The sequence below is a fragment of the Thermobia domestica genome, chromosome 5 (assembly GCF_964235325.1).
Source record: "Thermobia domestica chromosome 5, izTheDome1.hap1.1, whole genome shotgun sequence".
NCBI lineage: Eukaryota > Metazoa > Arthropoda > Insecta > Zygentoma > Lepismatidae > Thermobia > Thermobia domestica.
The window spans coordinates 5,414,142-5,433,075 of record NC_137458.1 but is presented as its reverse complement, the minus strand read 5'-3'; the positions used below and the strand labels follow the sequence as shown (position 1 = coordinate 5,433,075).

At 36.0% G+C, this 18,934-nt stretch overlaps 1 protein-coding gene across 1 annotated transcript in view; it reads left to right on the top strand.

Moving 5' to 3' along the window:
• The window catches only part of Cda4 (chitin deacetylase Cda4), a 134,742-nt gene that overhangs the window by 83,539 nt on the left and 32,269 nt on the right, over nucleotides 1-18,934 (top strand). Inside the window, exon 2 of the mRNA XM_081758146.1 lies at nucleotides 5,949-6,064. Within this exon, the coding sequence (XP_081614272.1) occupies nucleotides 5,949-6,064 (116 nt within the window). The remainder of the gene's footprint in view (nucleotides 1-5,948; nucleotides 6,065-18,934) is intronic.

Genomic DNA, 18,934 nt, shown 5'->3' with positions numbered 1-18,934 from the left:
CACCAGGTGCAGTTTGTAAATATCCAGTTCTGTAGAAAGCATATATAATCATAGCTTGAAACCATGGTGCTGTAAAGTGGAAGTGGGTGAGTGATTGCAAGTTAATGAAGTTGTCCCTTTGCCATATTTTAAAGTCAGATGACAGAAGAACGGTGTATGTTATATATTTTACGCAATTCTTATACACATCCAACAGTTGTATGAGTGACGTGCAACCAACACTGATAAGGAGTCGGGTAAGTTCAACATTGTTCGGTTTCTGCACCAACTCTAATCTTTATTGGTTCTCCATGATGTAACGGGGAGCAGCAGTTTTATCTCCTCTACAGAAAACGTCAGTCATGAACTCTTTCAGGTTGTCCTTCGTCATATTTGTACTTTTACCAGCATATGAACGAATATTGAGAGGATTAGGACGTATGTTGGCTGGAAAGTGGCCACTTGACTCGGTGCAGAGGAGATACCTGGAGACATGGAGACAACAGGATATATCAATTGGCCACTAATTGATTTCAATAGACGGTGTGCGTAGAGTCATATGTGACATGACCCTTTCCCCGTATATTCTTCTTGTGCTAATTCCAACATGACGGCTTTTCAGATGTCTCCCATGATTCACATTACGCCTATTCAGTGAAGCTCTACATGCATTCTTCATATCACAATTAACAATGCATTTCTAGACATTTTCTACGTTCTATCTTCCCACTTTGCCCTCATTTATCTCCCACCCTGCATACAGTCTGCCACTAAACACCCTCTTTTTCTCTGTTTCTTTTGATGCTGAATCCAGTGCTAGCAATCATTTTCAGCAATTGAATTCTCCAAATCGGAATGGTCCCTTGTGGTCTCAAAATTAGTTTAATTATTAAAAGTTTTGTGGTTTTTAAACTCTAAAATTTCGCGACAGATCCTATGGGACTGCGCGTCACATCAGTGTCATGACATACCGATTTGGGAAACATTGGGCTACAGATTTAATTAGTTTAGTATATAAGCATTTTTTTCCTTCATAAAATCGCTGAGCATAGGTAAAATTTCGCTGAATAGGCTTATACCTGTTAACTTAAATGCTTAAAAATCTGTTTTAAAAAAAAATAAATTCTTTTTCTTCTTTTAGTTCAGCATGAGTTAAGACAAACAGTGATAAAAAAATATGATTTAAAAGATATTCAAGTTTTCTTTTTCCCTTTGATGTATAGTCACGTAACTTCATTAATTTCAATCTGCATTGTTATATTCGTCCGATTCTCATCATAAAATTCTTACATGAGTGTGTATATACATAAATATTTAATTCTCTAAAGATAAGCAAGATTCTCGCGCATATGTAAGAAAGAACGTTTGTCACTTTACGAGCTTCAGAAGCGGATCTATATATTTATTGAGTATGGGAACAATATCTTTAGAATTTCCGAAGTTAAAAGAAACTAAAAGTAGGCTTATATTTATGAAAATACTTTCACCGTGCGAAAAGATGGAACTTTTATTTTCATTGATGGGAAGTAAGTGTTAAGAAATTTCTCAAATAAACTTTTAAAATAGAATGAGAATGTTTATAAGTTTTAAGTTTGAAAATGATGATGAAAGGAATAACCCACTGCGAAGAGAAAGCTGACTTTCGATTGAAGAATCTTTCCCAGTCAGGTAATAATTCATGTCAATGCCATTCCATTGGTTCTGTTCGATAGGCACCTTCAGACCGAGCTGCAGCAACAGTATTCTTGCGTTGGAAAATCCAAATATATATGAACAGTTCCATTGTTTGCAAATTGTTCAAAGCAAGGGGAAATTTAATTCTATAATTCTGCGATATCCTTAGGTAAAACGAAAACAAATGTTCAAAGATGATGCACAGGGCCGGCTCTACCATATGTGCAACACATGCAAATGAGGATCTTTTTTTTTTTTTTAAAAAAAAAAAAGCTCGATAGAGCAAATTTTGAGAAACGAAGGTGTATATATGGGAGAAGTATGCTTTTTATGCCTCAAATCGAGTTGTGAAATCAGAATTGACAAATCTCGAAATGTGCCGTGTGTATAGATTACTAAATTATAAGCGTTTTATCAGAACTCCATAGAAATTATGTAGAGCTACAATAATAACAAAGATACAATTCCTGAAAAAAAAAAAGCTTTGTGCTCTATCGAGTTTTCAAAAAACGATCCTCATACGCAGAAGGCGGCAAAATCTATCATAACTAGAAATATTATTTAAAATAAATAATTCTTGTTGGAAACAAGATTCTACGATGATGGTAGTTAAATTTTGTAAGCTAACCTTCTATTTCAATACTATCATTCATTGATCATGTTTAAGTCGCATTAGTTTAACGTCATATGGACAGTGCTAAAGCAAATGGTCAAACAAATCCCAGTATGAATTCCTTGATTGTTGTTAAATACAAGAACTCAATTCTCGAACAGTAGCGAATACCTGTTCCATTTTGTTAATTATCACAGTTTTGATATGAAAACTAGTTTTGTTTCTCTCAGAAACAAGTTCCTTATCATTGAAGGTGGAAACAAGTTTTTTAAAAAAAAAAAAATTAAATAACAGGTGAAGAAGGAAAATCAAGAAATAAAGATATAAGAGCTAGTTACGCTGGAATAGCACTGGATATGTTGAGATTTAAGCTCGATATTGAATTCTATAAAAAGAATTACTATCTTTCCTCTGCAGATGTGTTTGCTTGATCTTTCACTGAAATAATAGATTATTATTTTTTTTTAAAAAAAACAGGGAGAACGAGATTGTATTTGTAGTGTTCAGGCCTTTCTGAGTGCGAGTACACTTTTCCTTTTCTTCCTTGTTCATGATGTATAAAAATCGTAGCTTTTAAGATGTATTCTCTCTGGAGAAAAAGAGACCGGCAAATTGCCTAGGGCCGGCCCTGGTGATATATGTGTAAATGAATAGATCTCATTGTGTTCAACAAAATGATGTAGGCGAGTGCATATTCTCATGCGTAGTTTTCGAGAAAATCGATGTTTTGTAAACTTAAAAAATGCTGTAGGATTACTACACCAGATGTAAAGATGAAACTGATTCTTTTGCTCACTAAGCTCTTTATTATGACGTTAGTACACAGTATTGTTGATGAGGTGCCAGGGCCGTAACTTGTGGGGGGCGGGGCAACTGCCCCACAGAGAAGCTCCCCGTCGTTCGAGGGGGGCCCACTTTAAGACAAAATTTTCTTATTCCATATACGATACGAACATGAAATTATAAATGAAACATCAAACAGGTTCACTACATTACATAAAAAAATGAAATCTTTAAGTTTTACGTCCCACGGTTATGCCGGTTAGGCTAAAGGAGACGGTGATAATGAGAGATGAGTGAAATGGTGGAATGAAGAAAGTGGGATGAAACGGGAGAACCCCGAGAAAACCCACGAGCACGGTGTTTGTCCACCACAAAGTTCACTTGGCGGGGGCTGGGATCGAACCCGGGACCCCATGCACCAGAGGTGAACGCTCTACCACTGAGCCACCGCGCCCCCCTACATTACATAAACAAAACAGCACACGAAACGTAAATAAAGCGAAAATGAGTCGTGGGCCCTTTTCAGTAAAAAACGTCTACTATTACTGCCTAGAAATAAATTTTATTCGTATGGTTTTGAGTTTTGTCAATAGTGTCTCCTTTATTAAATCGTCATGTAAGGAACGGGCCCAAGGGCGTAACTAACGGCCCCGCAGACCATACCGTGCGGGAGGATCTACAGGTTCCGGGGGTCCCATAGAGAGTAAGAGAAAGATGGAAAGAAGGGACCCAAGAATTAGAAAAGTAACTTTTTCTAGGGGTCCCAAATACGCGTATTAATGCTCCCCCCGAAAAACTCTAAGTTACGCGCTGTGAGGTGCCAAAAATATGATTAATTCCTAAACTTCAAATTTTGTTTTTACTATAAAACTGAAAAGATGAAACACATAAGGAATTTGAAGCTTAAAATATACTGGCTGAACCTGCGATGTCTACTCAGCGAATCATTCTGGTATGACCATGGACACCACACAAGTGAAGGAAGGACGACTCACAAAGTGAGTGAATTGCTGTAGACAAACATATAAAACCTAATATTTTAATGTATACATGTTAGGTTAAGTTTTGGCAAACTTGGAGAAGTGACAGATTATGTCAAACGGATTTCTTTTTCTCCTTATAAATCGTTCGAATACGCCTAATTCCGTCTCTTGAGATCTTTGAAGTTGCCAGAATGGAATAGGTTTTACCTGCATGCAAGACGTTTAAGCAAAGCGCCTGCTTGTCCATCAACCCGCCATACCTTACTCCTCTATTGGTTGCCTAACATAAGGATATGAACCCTAGCTTTGCCCTAGGGACAATGTTAATCTCATGGGCTCAAAACTATCCATAAAATGTTGAATAGAACAATAACGACACATTTGTATTAAATTTTGAATGAGAATTGGCAGGTGTATACGAAATTGGAAATAGACCAGTGAAAACAGAACATTTCTAGAGCTTGCGGTTTCTGAGATCTCATTATCAAAAGGAATTGACCACAAACATATACACGGAATTGACCACAAATATATAAACCTAGCATTTTAATTTATAGATAAAAAGATGATCATACCCAGGAGCGGATCCAGGACGGACTTCTGGGGGGCGGTGGGTTGTAATACTGCTACTTAGAGCTACTTTTAAAAGCTCCAAACTCTGGGATGGGTTTTATTTATATATAAAATAAAGGAAAAGTTTCCTCTTCTGGGAGGGAAGCAATCGCCCCCCTGGATCCGCCACTGATCATACCTGTTGTTCTGCATGGTTGCGAAACATGGTCGCTTACTCTGAGGGAAGAACGTAGACTGAAATTATTAGAGAATAAACTCCTGAAATGAATATTCGTACTTCATAACGGGAAACTACATAATTTATACTGTTTTCCAAACATTGTTAGGGTCATGAAGTTTAGAAGCTCAGGTGGGCAGGTCATGTAGCCATAATGTAGGAAAGTAGGAACGTTTTCAATCGGAAAACGACCATTAGGTAGACCTAGGAGCAGATGGGAGGGTAATGTTAAGACGGATCTCGCAGAAATAGGAATATAAAGTAGAAATTGGATCCAGTTGGGTAAGGATAGAAGTCAATAGAGAGCTTTTGTGAGCGCGGCATTGAACCTCCGTTCATTGATTCACTCAATTTAGGCTATACTGAAATACTTTTGTTAATTTCTACTGTATAGCGGAAAAAATATATTTCCTTGTATGCCTTTGAAACAATTAAAATGTCTTGTTTTATCTCTCTGTATAAGGGAAATCCTTGATTGACTTATCGATAAACTAATTTTATAATCCTTCTTATTTACATGACTTACCTTCTCGTGATTTGTGCTTGTTCCCAAAAATTAACCGCAGAGGTAACGCAAACTTCTACCAATTAACATTAGAGGTTAATATTGCCTTTGACGTTATCTCCTTGTGCTCCTATTCACTAGTTTAGACGATGTTTCATTTCCAGAAACAGCTGTCGAACTAATTTTTCAGAATATTTTCATTTTCATATTTGTAAGTGTTAGCTCTGCTGTAAACCTCTGGGAACAAGCACAATCACGAGATAGTAAGTCACGCAAATAAAAAGGATTATTTAATTAGTTTATCGACAAGTATGGCGAACTATTATTCATTTTACACCCAAGTTTATGACCAATCTTCATTGATTTCTCAACAATCGACTAACGAAAAGCTTTCTGCTTCAGGATTACACACACATTTGCCAAAACGGTCCCAATAAGATTATACGCGTAGTTTTAACGTTATCATCACAAGGTCTAGATCACGCAGTCATTTTGAAAATAAACGTGAAAGTTCTTGTGTGTTGCACACCACTATATTTCTATGTCGAAGTTTAATACTGAATAAATTGAAACATACGTATTTCTTAAATAATTAAATTATGCATTTTTGTGCTTTTTCAGTTGGCTCGGGGAACAGTCCTAGAAGACGAAAACGAGCTACGGAAGATTTTGTGTGTCCCGAGGGAGCAGGAAACGGGAACTTCGCAGATCCTCAAACATGCCGAAGGTTTTATCAAGTAAGTTGCTCACATAACCTATAGAATGCAAGGCTATATACATTTATATATACTGTACACCAGAAACCACGCAGGTCATAAGTCGTCGGATCACCTAGACCGCTTGGGTCATGAATTTTGTCCAGGTCATCCGTGTTCGGAACTCGCATCACAGGCCTGGTTTGACTTGGACAGACCCAGTGTTCCAGTAACCCAGAAGTTGCCCATATACTATAATATCAACTCAGTTGTGAATTAATGATGTCCAATAACTTAATCTCAAATATTCGTATGTTGGACACCCAATGTAACATTTCTTAATTAAGGTACCATATATTGAATATTTAGAATATAATTTAATGGTTATTCATCTTTTCCTATTGAAAAATAATTCAATCGTTTTGAACACAGACTATACAAAAAAAAAAAATTAACAAAACACTGTTTGAACTCACAATCAGTAGCATCTATTAGTTTCTACACGACAAGTTATTCTACACAACGGCTCATTTCATTAAACTTTAACATCCCTCACAAGGAAAGGATATAGTTTTTCTTTACATTTTCATAGGTTAGTGCGAATGTTTTTTATAGGCTAGTGCGGAGAAGAAGCTATTCTTGAATTAGAGAAACTGATTTCTCACAAACTTTTAACAACGCAACCCATCGATGTAAAAGAGTATTCAGAAAGAAAGAAAATGCAACAGGTTGCGTTTTCATCACTTGTTGATCCGGCACTCCAATTTTATCTTAAAGGATAACTTGATTTAATATCTTATCTTGGTCTTTCAATACCGTCTCGATCATATCAGAGTTCCGATAGATCGTGATATAGTGATGTCAGAAATAGAAGCTACTATGAACTAATAAAAACAGAATATACTGATGTTAGAAACAAAAGCTACTTTAAGTTAATAAAAGCAGAATATACTAATGTCAGGAACAGAAGCTATTGTGAACTGACAAAAGCAGCTGATGGAATAATTGGTGGAATGAGAATGTGGGAGAAAACAGGAGTACCCGAGAAAATCACGGACGGAAACTTACTTGGCTGGGGATCGAACTACGAACCCCATGCACCAGAGTTAAGCGCTCTGCCAATGAGCCACAATGCCCCTAGAACAAAAATTGATTCCTTTAAAGAATCATATTTGTTTAGAGGATTAACATCTAGATAACCAAAACACTTCCTTCAAAGAACTACAAATTCCGCCCTCCCGATGGGAAGTGTGAAATCAATGCTGTCGACGAGAACTGAGCTGAGTGCGCTCGCTTTTGGAGAATCTAAAATAATGCAATCTGTAGTTCAACATTTCTCTGTTATGCAATGCAAGCTAAAGAAGACGGATAAATCAATTCGAACAAATGACAATAAAAGATTGATAGAGTGAAAATAGGCCAAGAGACAGGAGAACCTCGAGGAAAATTCAGATTCCAAAACTAAAACAAAGGTTTCTTGAATATTCAGGACGTCACGTGCGATTTCACTTTTCCGCTTGTAGCAATCGGAACATTGTTTGAATTAGTGACAAGACTATTTAAAGGTCGTCTTTTGTAATGAGCTTAATTATTATTTCGTTCACGGGCAACAAAGTTACAGCTCTGTAACGTAAGATTCAAAAGTAGTAAGACTTAGATAAGCGTTATATACTGTAGTAGCTGATCCTATGCATTTCGCTGATCAAGAATTCTACCATTTTAATTACTAGCGTCATTACCCGTTTCGCTAGGTTAAAATAAGTAAAATTAGTAATATGTTCCGTTAGTCGGTCACTTTTTACTATCACTGAACTGCTCTTTGATAGACAATACTTTTGTCTTTCCAGTCATTTCCGACCATTTTTATATATCTCCCTCTTCCCCAAGTTGTGGGTATGAATTTGGATTTAAACGGCATAGGGAGTGTTGCTGCTCTTCTCAGCGATCCCGAAATGGAATGGCCAATGAAGAACAGTAAAATGAATGAATTAATCGATAGAAATATCCGAAACAATTTCCAGATACCCCAAAATGGTTGCTATGGCATTACTCGTACTTCCATTTACTCTGGCAGCGAAAACGTGGCCGCGAATGAAAATACGTGGTAGAAGCTACGTCACGTTCAAAGTATTATAAGCTTTATTAAGAAGGGAAAAACGGGAATGGTAGCAGGAATCTGAAAATTAACTGTAAGAACTTCCTCACGTTCTACGGAGACATCACCTTCTAATCAGAGTTGGAGACAACCTTGACCCGGGCCCTCCCTATTGAGAAACATGAACAGGAATTAGTAGCGTACACCTACCTGACAAAATATGTATAACTTGAAAGTTACCAGATGTAAAACTTCCTGCTGCAGACCCTTGAATTACAACGTACGTGTAGATTATACCAGTGACTCCCAGTCGGTAGGTCCAAAAATCTTGTGATTTAAAAACCATGAATCATTTAGTAGTAAGTTAAAATTGATTTTGAGATAAATTGTACCAATCAACGCCTCCAGGAGCAGCAAAACTATTCAGTACTACAATGAGTCACTATTTTACATAAATCTATGTCTGATACTGTTACAATTGTTTCGATGACATTGGCGTTCAGTAAATTGTGTCGTCAGCCACTAAAGGTTGGAAACCACTGGATTATACTGTTATTAACAGCACATATACAGATGATTATCAAAATAACGGAGATATCTATAGTACGCAGCTCGTATGATGTGTGAGTTAATAACACTAAAGATGTGTGTGCAGCGACTGGCCGTTATTAGTAGTGTGCTAGAACATCGACTATAATACGTCAGGTGAGGTACAACAGAAGCATGTGTGAAGCGGAAAAACGATGCTGAATAAAATAGGAAATCTCTCTGAGTTTCAAAGAGGGCAAATTGTGAGTGCACAGTTGCTTGGACAAGTGGGTCTAAGATGACCAGTGTGATAGCAACCGTTCAAAGTGATCACATGGTAAAACAACATCGGCGAAGAGTAATAGTGAAAGGACCACATTGATAGGAATAACCGAGTATTGGAGAAGATTGTCACCGAGGACCGTCGAGTGAATGCAGCAAAAGTACTACAGAACTAGTACAGCTATTGCGACAATCATAGTTCGACACAAATTGTGTAACTTGAAAATTTGCTGTTTTGTTGAAATTTCCGAAACTCTGATCACCGCAAAGACAGTGATGCTCAGAACACGTAAGTAGACAACTGATAGTTTGAAACACCTCACATGGTCCAACAAGTCATCTTTTACTTTATTTTCAACAACAGTTCATGTTGACGTACGGCTGACAACCGAAGACTCTTATGTTCCGAACTACCTTTTCCCTACTGTGAAACATGTCGGAGTGGTACTGTGGACTGGGTATCCATGGCCCTGTAATTACGTTTACAAAATGGATTACTGGCAGTGATTATGGACATTTTAGGTAACCACGTAGAACGTATGGCCCAAATATTGTTTCCAACGAATGATGTAATATTCCAAGATGATAACGTACGTATTCACACTGCTAGAGCTGTGGATGAGTGCAGGAGAGTGAAATAAAACACTTTCCCTGTTCCATCCAATCCCTAGACCTCATAATTATTGAACACCCACTTCTAGAGATCAGACTCCAGAGGAGATATCTTCTTCCATCCTCGTTGGCGCAACTGCAATAGGATTATCGGCTAACGGTAGTTAGACCACGTCGTATTAATCAGATAAGTTGCATTTTCTTCAGATATTCCATTATGTTGATCACCACCAATACTTATATCTGCTGAAAAAAGGAAAAAAAACTGTTCAAGCCACAAAAATGATTACTTGTGGTGATTTAGCAAAAGGTCTTCCATCATTCAGACTGAAATGAAAGGTAGGTCGCAATTTCTTAGCAGAAGACTTAAAAAAAAAAAAAAAGAAAAGAAAACGAATGCATGCACATGAAGAATCACTATTACGTCATATGTAGTAAGCTAATACTTGTAGCATTTTAAAAAGAAAACAAATGAAGATACGGTTTGCATGCATGCGATTGAGCAATGCTTCTGTCCCTTTTATTACCGTTATTGTTTCTTTTCTTTTTTCCTTTTCTTTTAGTAAGCATACATTCTTCCACATGGAAATAACATGAAATTCTTAATTCTTGTTTGTTTGTTTTTCACAACAACACAAAGTACAGTACAAAAGCTGGCATTAACACGGGAATGAAAGAGAAAGCCTCAAAATGCATGGATTCGTTCTTTTTAACCGCCATTTGTTTTCTTCATCAGTGTTGCTAACTGCAGTCATTTAGACTCATAGGTACACATCGTATACAATATATCAAGAAATTGGTGTACGAAGTATATTACGGCTTCAGTTCCTTGAGGAATAGATAAAAATTGATATTCCGTTTGCACATTATCAAAAAAAATTAAAATAAAATTAATACTCAACCTAACATTACCCTCTATAGCTATATCAACTTAACATACTTTTCGTAACCGGACCATCAATAATGATTTCATAAGATATTTTCTGTTAGGAACATCAATACAGGGGGTGAAAACTAACTGCAAAAGCACTGGGAATCTACATTGAGTGTGATGCCAGATATGGCTCCAGAAGGAAATTTCGTAGCTCTGAGGAGGGATTTCCCTCGAGCCACACTATAAAATCATCACTGCCTGACGTAGCCGTACCCAGAGCCGTCGCGTGGATTGTAAGCGCCCGAGTCGAGAATTCCAAAGCGCCCCCTTCCCCACTGTATTATGAGAAATAACCAGAGTTTATTCTGTACTCCTAGATTTAAATATATTATATGAGATCATAACGAAAGATAAAATAAGTTAGTATTATGTCATTTGAAAAAAAAGTGAATGGCTTTTGCAGTTAATGAAAACATGGAATTTGAATTATTGAAATCGAGTGTTATTCTTATTTAATTTGAGCTTGATACACACCAACTTAGTAATAGCATAGAATATACAAATAATGTTGCAAATATTAAATTCCATGATTTTTTTTTTTTTAAACTTTCTCACAGAGGGCTGGAGAGAGTTCCAGTTGAATAATCCTAGACGATGTTTTACATTTCTGGAATTTTCGAGTTCCTGGAATCCCTCAAGGATCTAATCTAGGTCTCCTATTGTTTCTTCTTGTTATTAATTATATTCCTCTGTGTATTAAAACTCCTCAAGTTCTTCTCTTTGCCGACAGTCTCAAATTATGCTCCGAAGTAAGTTCAATTGATGACTGCGTGAAACTTTAATAGAATCTACAGAGAGTTCAAATATGGTGTGATAATAAATTAGTTCTGAATGTGTCCAAAATTTAAATCTGTATCTTTCACGAGGAAAGAAAATCCAATTAACTTTATCTATATAATAAGTGGCACTCTCTTGTCTACCCCAAATACCATCAAAGATCTAGGAGTTATATTTGATAGCAAACCAACCTTTGCTCAATACGTTGACGCAATAACGAGTAGTGCATATAGAATTTATAGGATAGGAAAGGATTTCTATAAAGAATCAATATTTATAAGGTTATATTTTTCGTATGTCAGGTCAAAATTAGAATACTGTTGTGCTGTTTGGACAACAAATGTCGCTAAATACTCTGATGCAATAGAAAACATACAATTTTAAAAATGCTTGCATACAAGAAAACCGGTTTCTACCCTATGAAGACTTAGTAACGAATTTTAGTTTCCAAATATTATAGAAACGGATATGGGTGTTTGATCTGTTGCTCTTACGTAAATTATTAAACGGTAAAATTGATTGTCCAGAGTTAGTTTCAGAAGTATTATTACGTGTCCCAATAGGTAAGACTAGAACAGCGACCACTGGGATATTCTGTTGTAGAAAACACAAGAACTAACATACTATTACATACGTCTCGTCTGTGGAGAAGTGTACTTCATATAACGAAATAATTAGATTTCATGTAGTAGATGTATTTATTATGTCCGAAAACAACTTCAAAACAATTGTCAGGCAATAACTTCTGCATAATTAACGACCTATATTTATGTATGTATAATAATGTATGTTAGATATTTATGTACACGACACTATAACTGAGCATTAAGCCTGTTGTGTTGTCCTTATGAAATAAGTAAATAAATTTTACTTTGTCGTGGCCTGATCATTATTAAAATATCTGAATTAGCATTATTTAAGAAAAATCACTTGACAACATAATGTGAATTCTTTGAAGTTGTTTATTTGTCGTCCCGGCGCCTCCGCTGGTCGCTGCGCCCGGGGCGATTGCCCCGGTCGCCCCACCCACACGACGGCCCTGACCGTACCGTAAACCTTGACAAAAGCATTTGGTTGCAGATGGTGATTATTTTGATTAATCAGGTGTTAAAGTTGTCTTTCGTTTGGATAAGTCGCACCTGGGCTAAAGCAAAATGTAGGGACATTTTATACAACCGATGAGAAGAGAAATGCACCAGCGGTCCTTTTTTTTTTCTGTAAATAATGGAATACGTCTTTCAGGTGAAGAGTGAATCATATTTGTTTAAGTGATAAAAGCAAGTGAAATCATTTAAATCATAGGCCTTTAATTCAAACCATATATAATATTTTTGTGGTGTTGACATTTGATAACAAAGTATATAAAATGAATTATTTACACTGAAGATCTATCAAAGTATTTGAGAATAAGATCCTGGATCCTGAGACGAATATGTGGACCCAAGAGGGACGGGAAGGGGAAATGGCGGAAACTTCATAACAAGGAACTACATAATTTATACTGCTCACCAAGCATTGTTAGAACCATCAAGTCTAGAAGGCTTAGGTGGGCAGGTCATCTGTCCAAAATGGAAGAAAGTAGGAACGCTTTCAAATTCTTAACTGAAAGACCAATCGGAAAACGACCATTAGGAAGACCTAGACGCAGATGGGAGGACAATATTAAGATGGATCTCGCAGAAATAGGAATACAAAGTAGTAGAAACTGGATCCAGTTGGCTAAGGACAGAAGTCAATGGAGCTTTTGTGGACGCGGTATTAAATCTCTGGGTTCAATAGGTCATAGAGAGAGATAAGATCTAGTGTACCGTAGATAATTTGTAAAATTTGTGGGTTTTGTCCTTCAAAATATAATATAAAATTTGTAAAATATGGAAAATGTAAATTATATGTAACCTATGTATAGATTTTATGTTTTTGGGTACATTGCTACATCCTGCTGATGTTGTAAGGTTTCTTCTAATTTCGTAAGAATCTGTATAAAAATGTGGAAACTACGTAAGTTCTAACAATGATACATCAATAAACATGAAAATCACCAGATTGGGAGCTTGTAATGATCACGGGACCTTTGAGAAACCCTGTACTTCGTTCATCATCCCTGTATTTATATATACAGGGAGTTTCAAATAGCACCGACAACGTTTGGGACATGATTCCTGACACCAAGATAAGGCAAAAAGTATAGACCAACGTGGGTGCACAAATGCTTCCTTTCGGAGTTATAATCTGCATATATATATATAAAGAATTATGTACCAAAAAGGCCAAATATATAAAGAATTTTAAAGGCTCATAGTTTCACAACTATGGACCTTCCGTAGTCAGGTCAAGACTTCAATTAGAACTAGTTATGTAATGATATTGTGCAGTTTATTGAAAAAAAAGAAAAAAAAACTTTTTTTTATTTAGGTACAACTTTCAAAATGTAGGACATGTTTACCAGTTGTGATTCTGTTCTAAAATTTTTATTTAAGGATAACAGGACAGTTTTCAATTTCAAAATAGTTTTAGGTTAAGAATAAAAAGGAAAACTAAAAACAGAAAGACAAACAGGTACTGTCCTAAAAATGAAGGATGTAAAAGCGAAAGGAAGGGCTTATATAAGTTTTTAAAAGAGGTTGAACATGCTTTTTGGGGAGGAAGAGTAAGGCAGATTTGGGTTGACTATACACTAGGCTGCTCTTGGTGAGAGTCTCAATCACTGAATTTAGAAGGGACAGGATGGCGAAGATATTCCTTTTATAAGTTTACCTTTTTTTGTTAACAGCAATATCTATTGTATCAAAATAGAAGCTCACATATAAAGAGAATGGCAGGTCTTCTGCTAATTAAAATTTCAAAATAATCAAAATAAATTTATTGTAAATAATTTTATAGTAAAGGACATGTAAAATTTAATATTCAATAACCTAATAAAGTTTTATTTTTTGGTGATGAAAGCTATGCTTTTCATAAACGACTCCTCTAAATTTGTAAAAATTTTTAAAAAAAGTAAAAGTAGTTAATATAAAATACAGTTTAACAACTTGAGACACTATGCTACCTTAAAATTCATCTCCTCTTTACAAAAACTTTATTCTTTCCAACTAAAAAAATAGTTACCAAATTAAATTTAAGAAAAACAAAAAATAAAGATTTAGAAGGGACGAAACAGTTATGTGCCCTATCCAAAAATATATGTTTCAGAATTCTACGATACTCACGAAGCAAATTTTATAGAGAGAGCTTGGCTACGGGCATTTAATTTGAAGTACTCACCAACTACCTCTATAAAAATTGATGCGGAAGTACCACAGGATTCTGAAACACGAATATTTGGATAGGGCACATACTAGTTTTTAAGTGAAGTTTTGATTTGACTACGGAGGTCCCATAGTTTTGGAATTATAAACCTTTAAAGTTCATTTTTTCATGTTTTCGGCAGCCTATATCTCCAAAGGAAGTATTTGAACAACCCGGTTGGTCTATACTTTTTGTCTTGTCTTGGTGTCAGGGATCACCTCCGGTGTTGTCGGTGTTCTTTTGAAGCACTATCTCTCTCTCTCTCTCTCTCTCTCTCTCTCTCTCTCTCTCTCTCTCTCTCTCTCTATATATATATATATATATATATATATATATATATATATATATATATATATATATAAGGGCGGATCCAAGGGGGGCTATAGGGGCTATAGCCCCCCCTCAGGTATACACTGGATAAAATGAACTTCAATCCTGTTTTACACTGGATAAAGCGGCAAACTATGGTTTAGCTCCTCCCTTGATCATATCCTGGATCCGCCACTGTATATATATATATATATATATATATATATATATATATATATATATATATATATATATATATATATATATATATATATATATATATAGCTTCTCATGTAGTTCAATCATAATAAATGCAAAATTTATATAAATATTTTTTTAAAAGACAAACAAGCAATACATATGTCAAAGGCCTTGCACGTGAGATTCCAAGTATTTTGTTCATACGAGTTGTATGTTATGTATCGCATATATGGAATATTTTATGTCTATCGGCGATATCGCGGTGTCGGAGTTGAACTTCATTAAGCCAGATTGGAATCTGTGAAAGCGAAACCAGCCAGAACTGATTGTAAGTCAATAGATGGAGAAAATACATTCAGCAATGGATTTCAGAGATACTTCTTGGATAATTTACTTTAATAAAAATACCAACCTCAACATTTTTTATTGTATTTATTTGTATATTATTTAATAAAAGTATTTAATTAAAGGTAAAAAAAAAAACTAGGAACGCCAATTCAAGAATTCGTGATGGTTAATTTATTTCAAGTTTGATCTTTCGTTCTGCACTATTTGAGACAAGCTTTAAGTTGTGCTAGCATTTTTAGAAAGATTTGAAAACTTATTTCCATCCACTATTATTATTATTATTATTATTATTATTATTATTATTATTATTATTATTATTATTATTATTATTATTATTATTATTATTGCAAGTTTTGGGCTTGGAAATGTTTCTTCCACGTTTCAGGATCTTCTGTTTCCTTTTTTCACTTCCAATATTTTCCTCTATTTTTCAAATCGTCGATAAGTTATGTCTTTTTCCATATACCTCGCTTTCCTTCCACCCATTCTCTAGATCAGTGGTTCCCAACCTTTTTTGATTCACGACACACTTTACCGAATGTTCAGTACATCACAACGCACTTGTTTGATATTTTTTATTATAAATAGTAGTAGTAATAATAATAATATATACTACTCGTGATATAATATATACGACGAATCGAAGGAACGCGGACAAGGGCGCCCATGTTATGGTTTCCAAGGGGGGCAAGTATAAGCGACGTTTCAAATTTTGCTTTAACTAATGTAAAAATTCTATTGGATTTTCGGTATTCTGAAGTACAATTTCTTCTAGGAGGTGGCGAGCGCCTCACCTTGCCCCCCCTTGATGGGCGCCCTTGGTACTTTTGCAACAATTCTTGTAGAGGTAGTTGGTGAGTGTTTCAAATTATATGCCCGTAGCCAAACACCCTCTATAAAAATTGTTGTGTGAGTACCGCAGGACTCTGAAACATGTATTTTTGGATAGCGAACATATTAGTTCCTAAGTGAAGTCTTGACCCGACTACGATAAGTCCCATAGTTTTGGAGCTATGGACCTTTAAAGTTAATTTTTTTATGTCTTTCTATAACTTTGAGTATAATGGTTGCCTATAACTTTGAAATGACGGATTTCTGCACCCAGGTTGGCAGGGCTGCCAACTTTCCAAACCTTCTTACCCGTTCATTCACAGCTTGAGTCCTCCAATTTCAATTTCATTAAATTAGAACCTTATTTCAGTTAAATACATCCATGTATGTTTTTTTTTTTTTTTTAATCTATATTTAGGACTATTTGTTAAACAAAATAAGGTTGATTTAAAACCGTAATTAACACTTATTTCTGAACAAACTTATACTTGTTTTGATTTTTAGCACTTTTCAATACAGCAGGATTCTTTTTTACATAAGAGTAAAATTCTTTACAGGCCATGTGAAAGTTAATTTTTACCATTAATTCAGATTTCAGTAAATTTTCAGACATACAGTTTCTTGCATAAGTCCGCGCATTTGTCATCATACTAAACACACTTTCAGAAAATGCATTGCTTGCTGGTATTGATAATACAAATGCATCTAAATTAAACAACTCTGTTGAGTCAGGCAGTATATAGCTTCGAAACTTTAAACCATTTACAAGTAACAGAAGAAGATTCATCAATCTCGCTTACACAAAGCTACAACTCTGTATCATAGTAGTAGGCCCCGGCGTATGGCTCGCTGAGTCAGCAAAATCTTTAGTGACGTCACAGGTCAAAGGTCAATGCCCTTGGCCCGGGTTCAATGACCTAGGGGTACATATGACTACCCCATCTAAATTTTGGCAAGGTTAGCTTGGTCCACCCCCTAAATTTTGGCTGGGGTACATAGGACCACCCTCCTTAAATTTTGCAAATTGCCAAATTTAAAAATTTGGTATGGTAGCCTAGGACCATAGTATGTACCTTTATCAGTATTGGAGGTCTATGTCGTTCCCTTTCATGAGTAAAAAATTGCCAAAAAGTCAAATTTCGGGGGTTTTTGACCTAATTTATCCCCTTTGATGAGGTGTTATTACCCTATATGGTTATATGGGCGTATACGGTCCTAGGCTACCATACCAAATTTTTAAATTTGGCAATTTGCAAAATTTAAGGAGGGTGGTCCTATGTACCCCAGCCAAAATTTAGGGGGTGGGCCAAGCTACCCTTGCCAAAATTTAGAGGGGGTAGTCCTATGTACCCCTAGGTCATTGAACCCGGGCCAAGGGCATTGACCTTTGACCTGTGACGTCACTAAAAATTTTGCTGACTCAGCGAGCCATACGCCGGGGCCTACTACTATCATACTTTGTGATTCTGATCACAGTAGCGTAAGCAAATAAGACTATTTTTAATTTTTTTATTTATTTATTTTGCTCAATGACAACAATAATGATTGAATTGTTGCTTTTAACCAATGAAAGAAAACCGATGTCAAAATTATTAGTTCACTCGTACATTTTGAATAGCAACCCGTACATCCGTATCTGAGTTCTTAAACCCGTGCGGTTGGCAGCCTTGCAGGTTGGTCTATACTTTTTGTCTTATCTTGGTGTCAGGAATCACCTCCCAAACGTTACCGGTGTTGTTTTGAAATACAGTGTATATTTATATCCTAGCCAACGTGGGATAGTGAACAGCATTTTTATTTTGACATCGGAAGGTCATGGGTTCGAATCTAATGCGGTCATCCTGATTGACTTTTCTCAATGACACCAGGCAAATGTCGGGATACGAGGGCCACTATTTATATTTTAAGCCTTGGCAAAACTGATTGAAGTTAGGCGCTATTTTTTGTTTGACACTAGAAACGTTTGACATTATTGACCATAACGTACTTTAAATGTTTTGTTAATAGCTGTATTTATGTTGCTTACGTTGACTTGAAGATTGCGTGACAATAGAAAAATGGAATTAACTCGTGATAATTTTCGAGCGATGATTTATTACGATTTTCGACGTAGATTATCAAGACAAGAGTGCATCGATCAACTTATTTCCACATTTCGCGATGAAGCCCCATCCTTTGCCATTGTTAAACGCTGGTATAACGATTTTACTCGTTGCCGCCATTCGCTCACTGACGAAATTCGCGAAGGTCGTCCAATATCAGTTGTTATTCAAGAAAACATTGATGCTGTGCGAAATCTAATGCTGCAAGATCGTTATGTGACATACTGCGAGATTGAGGCAACCCTAGGCTTTAGTTCCACCAGCATATATAAATTTACATAATCATTTAGCTGTGAGAAAGGTTTCTTTTCGTTGGATCCCACATAATTTGACAAAAACTCAAAAAGAAGCTCGCGTCGATTGGTAAACACAAATGCTCAATAAATGCAATGGCGATGCTTCAAAAGACGTATATAAGATTGTATATGCATATGAGCTGGAACGTGAACAGCAGTCTACTGTATGGGTGTTTCAAGATGAACCAAACACAACAAAAGTTGCTCGCGCTCGAAGCACATCGAAACAAATGGTCTCCTGTTTTTTCGGGGAAACTGGTCATGTGGCAACTGTGCCTTTAGAGGAACGTAGAACGGTCAACTCTGAATGGT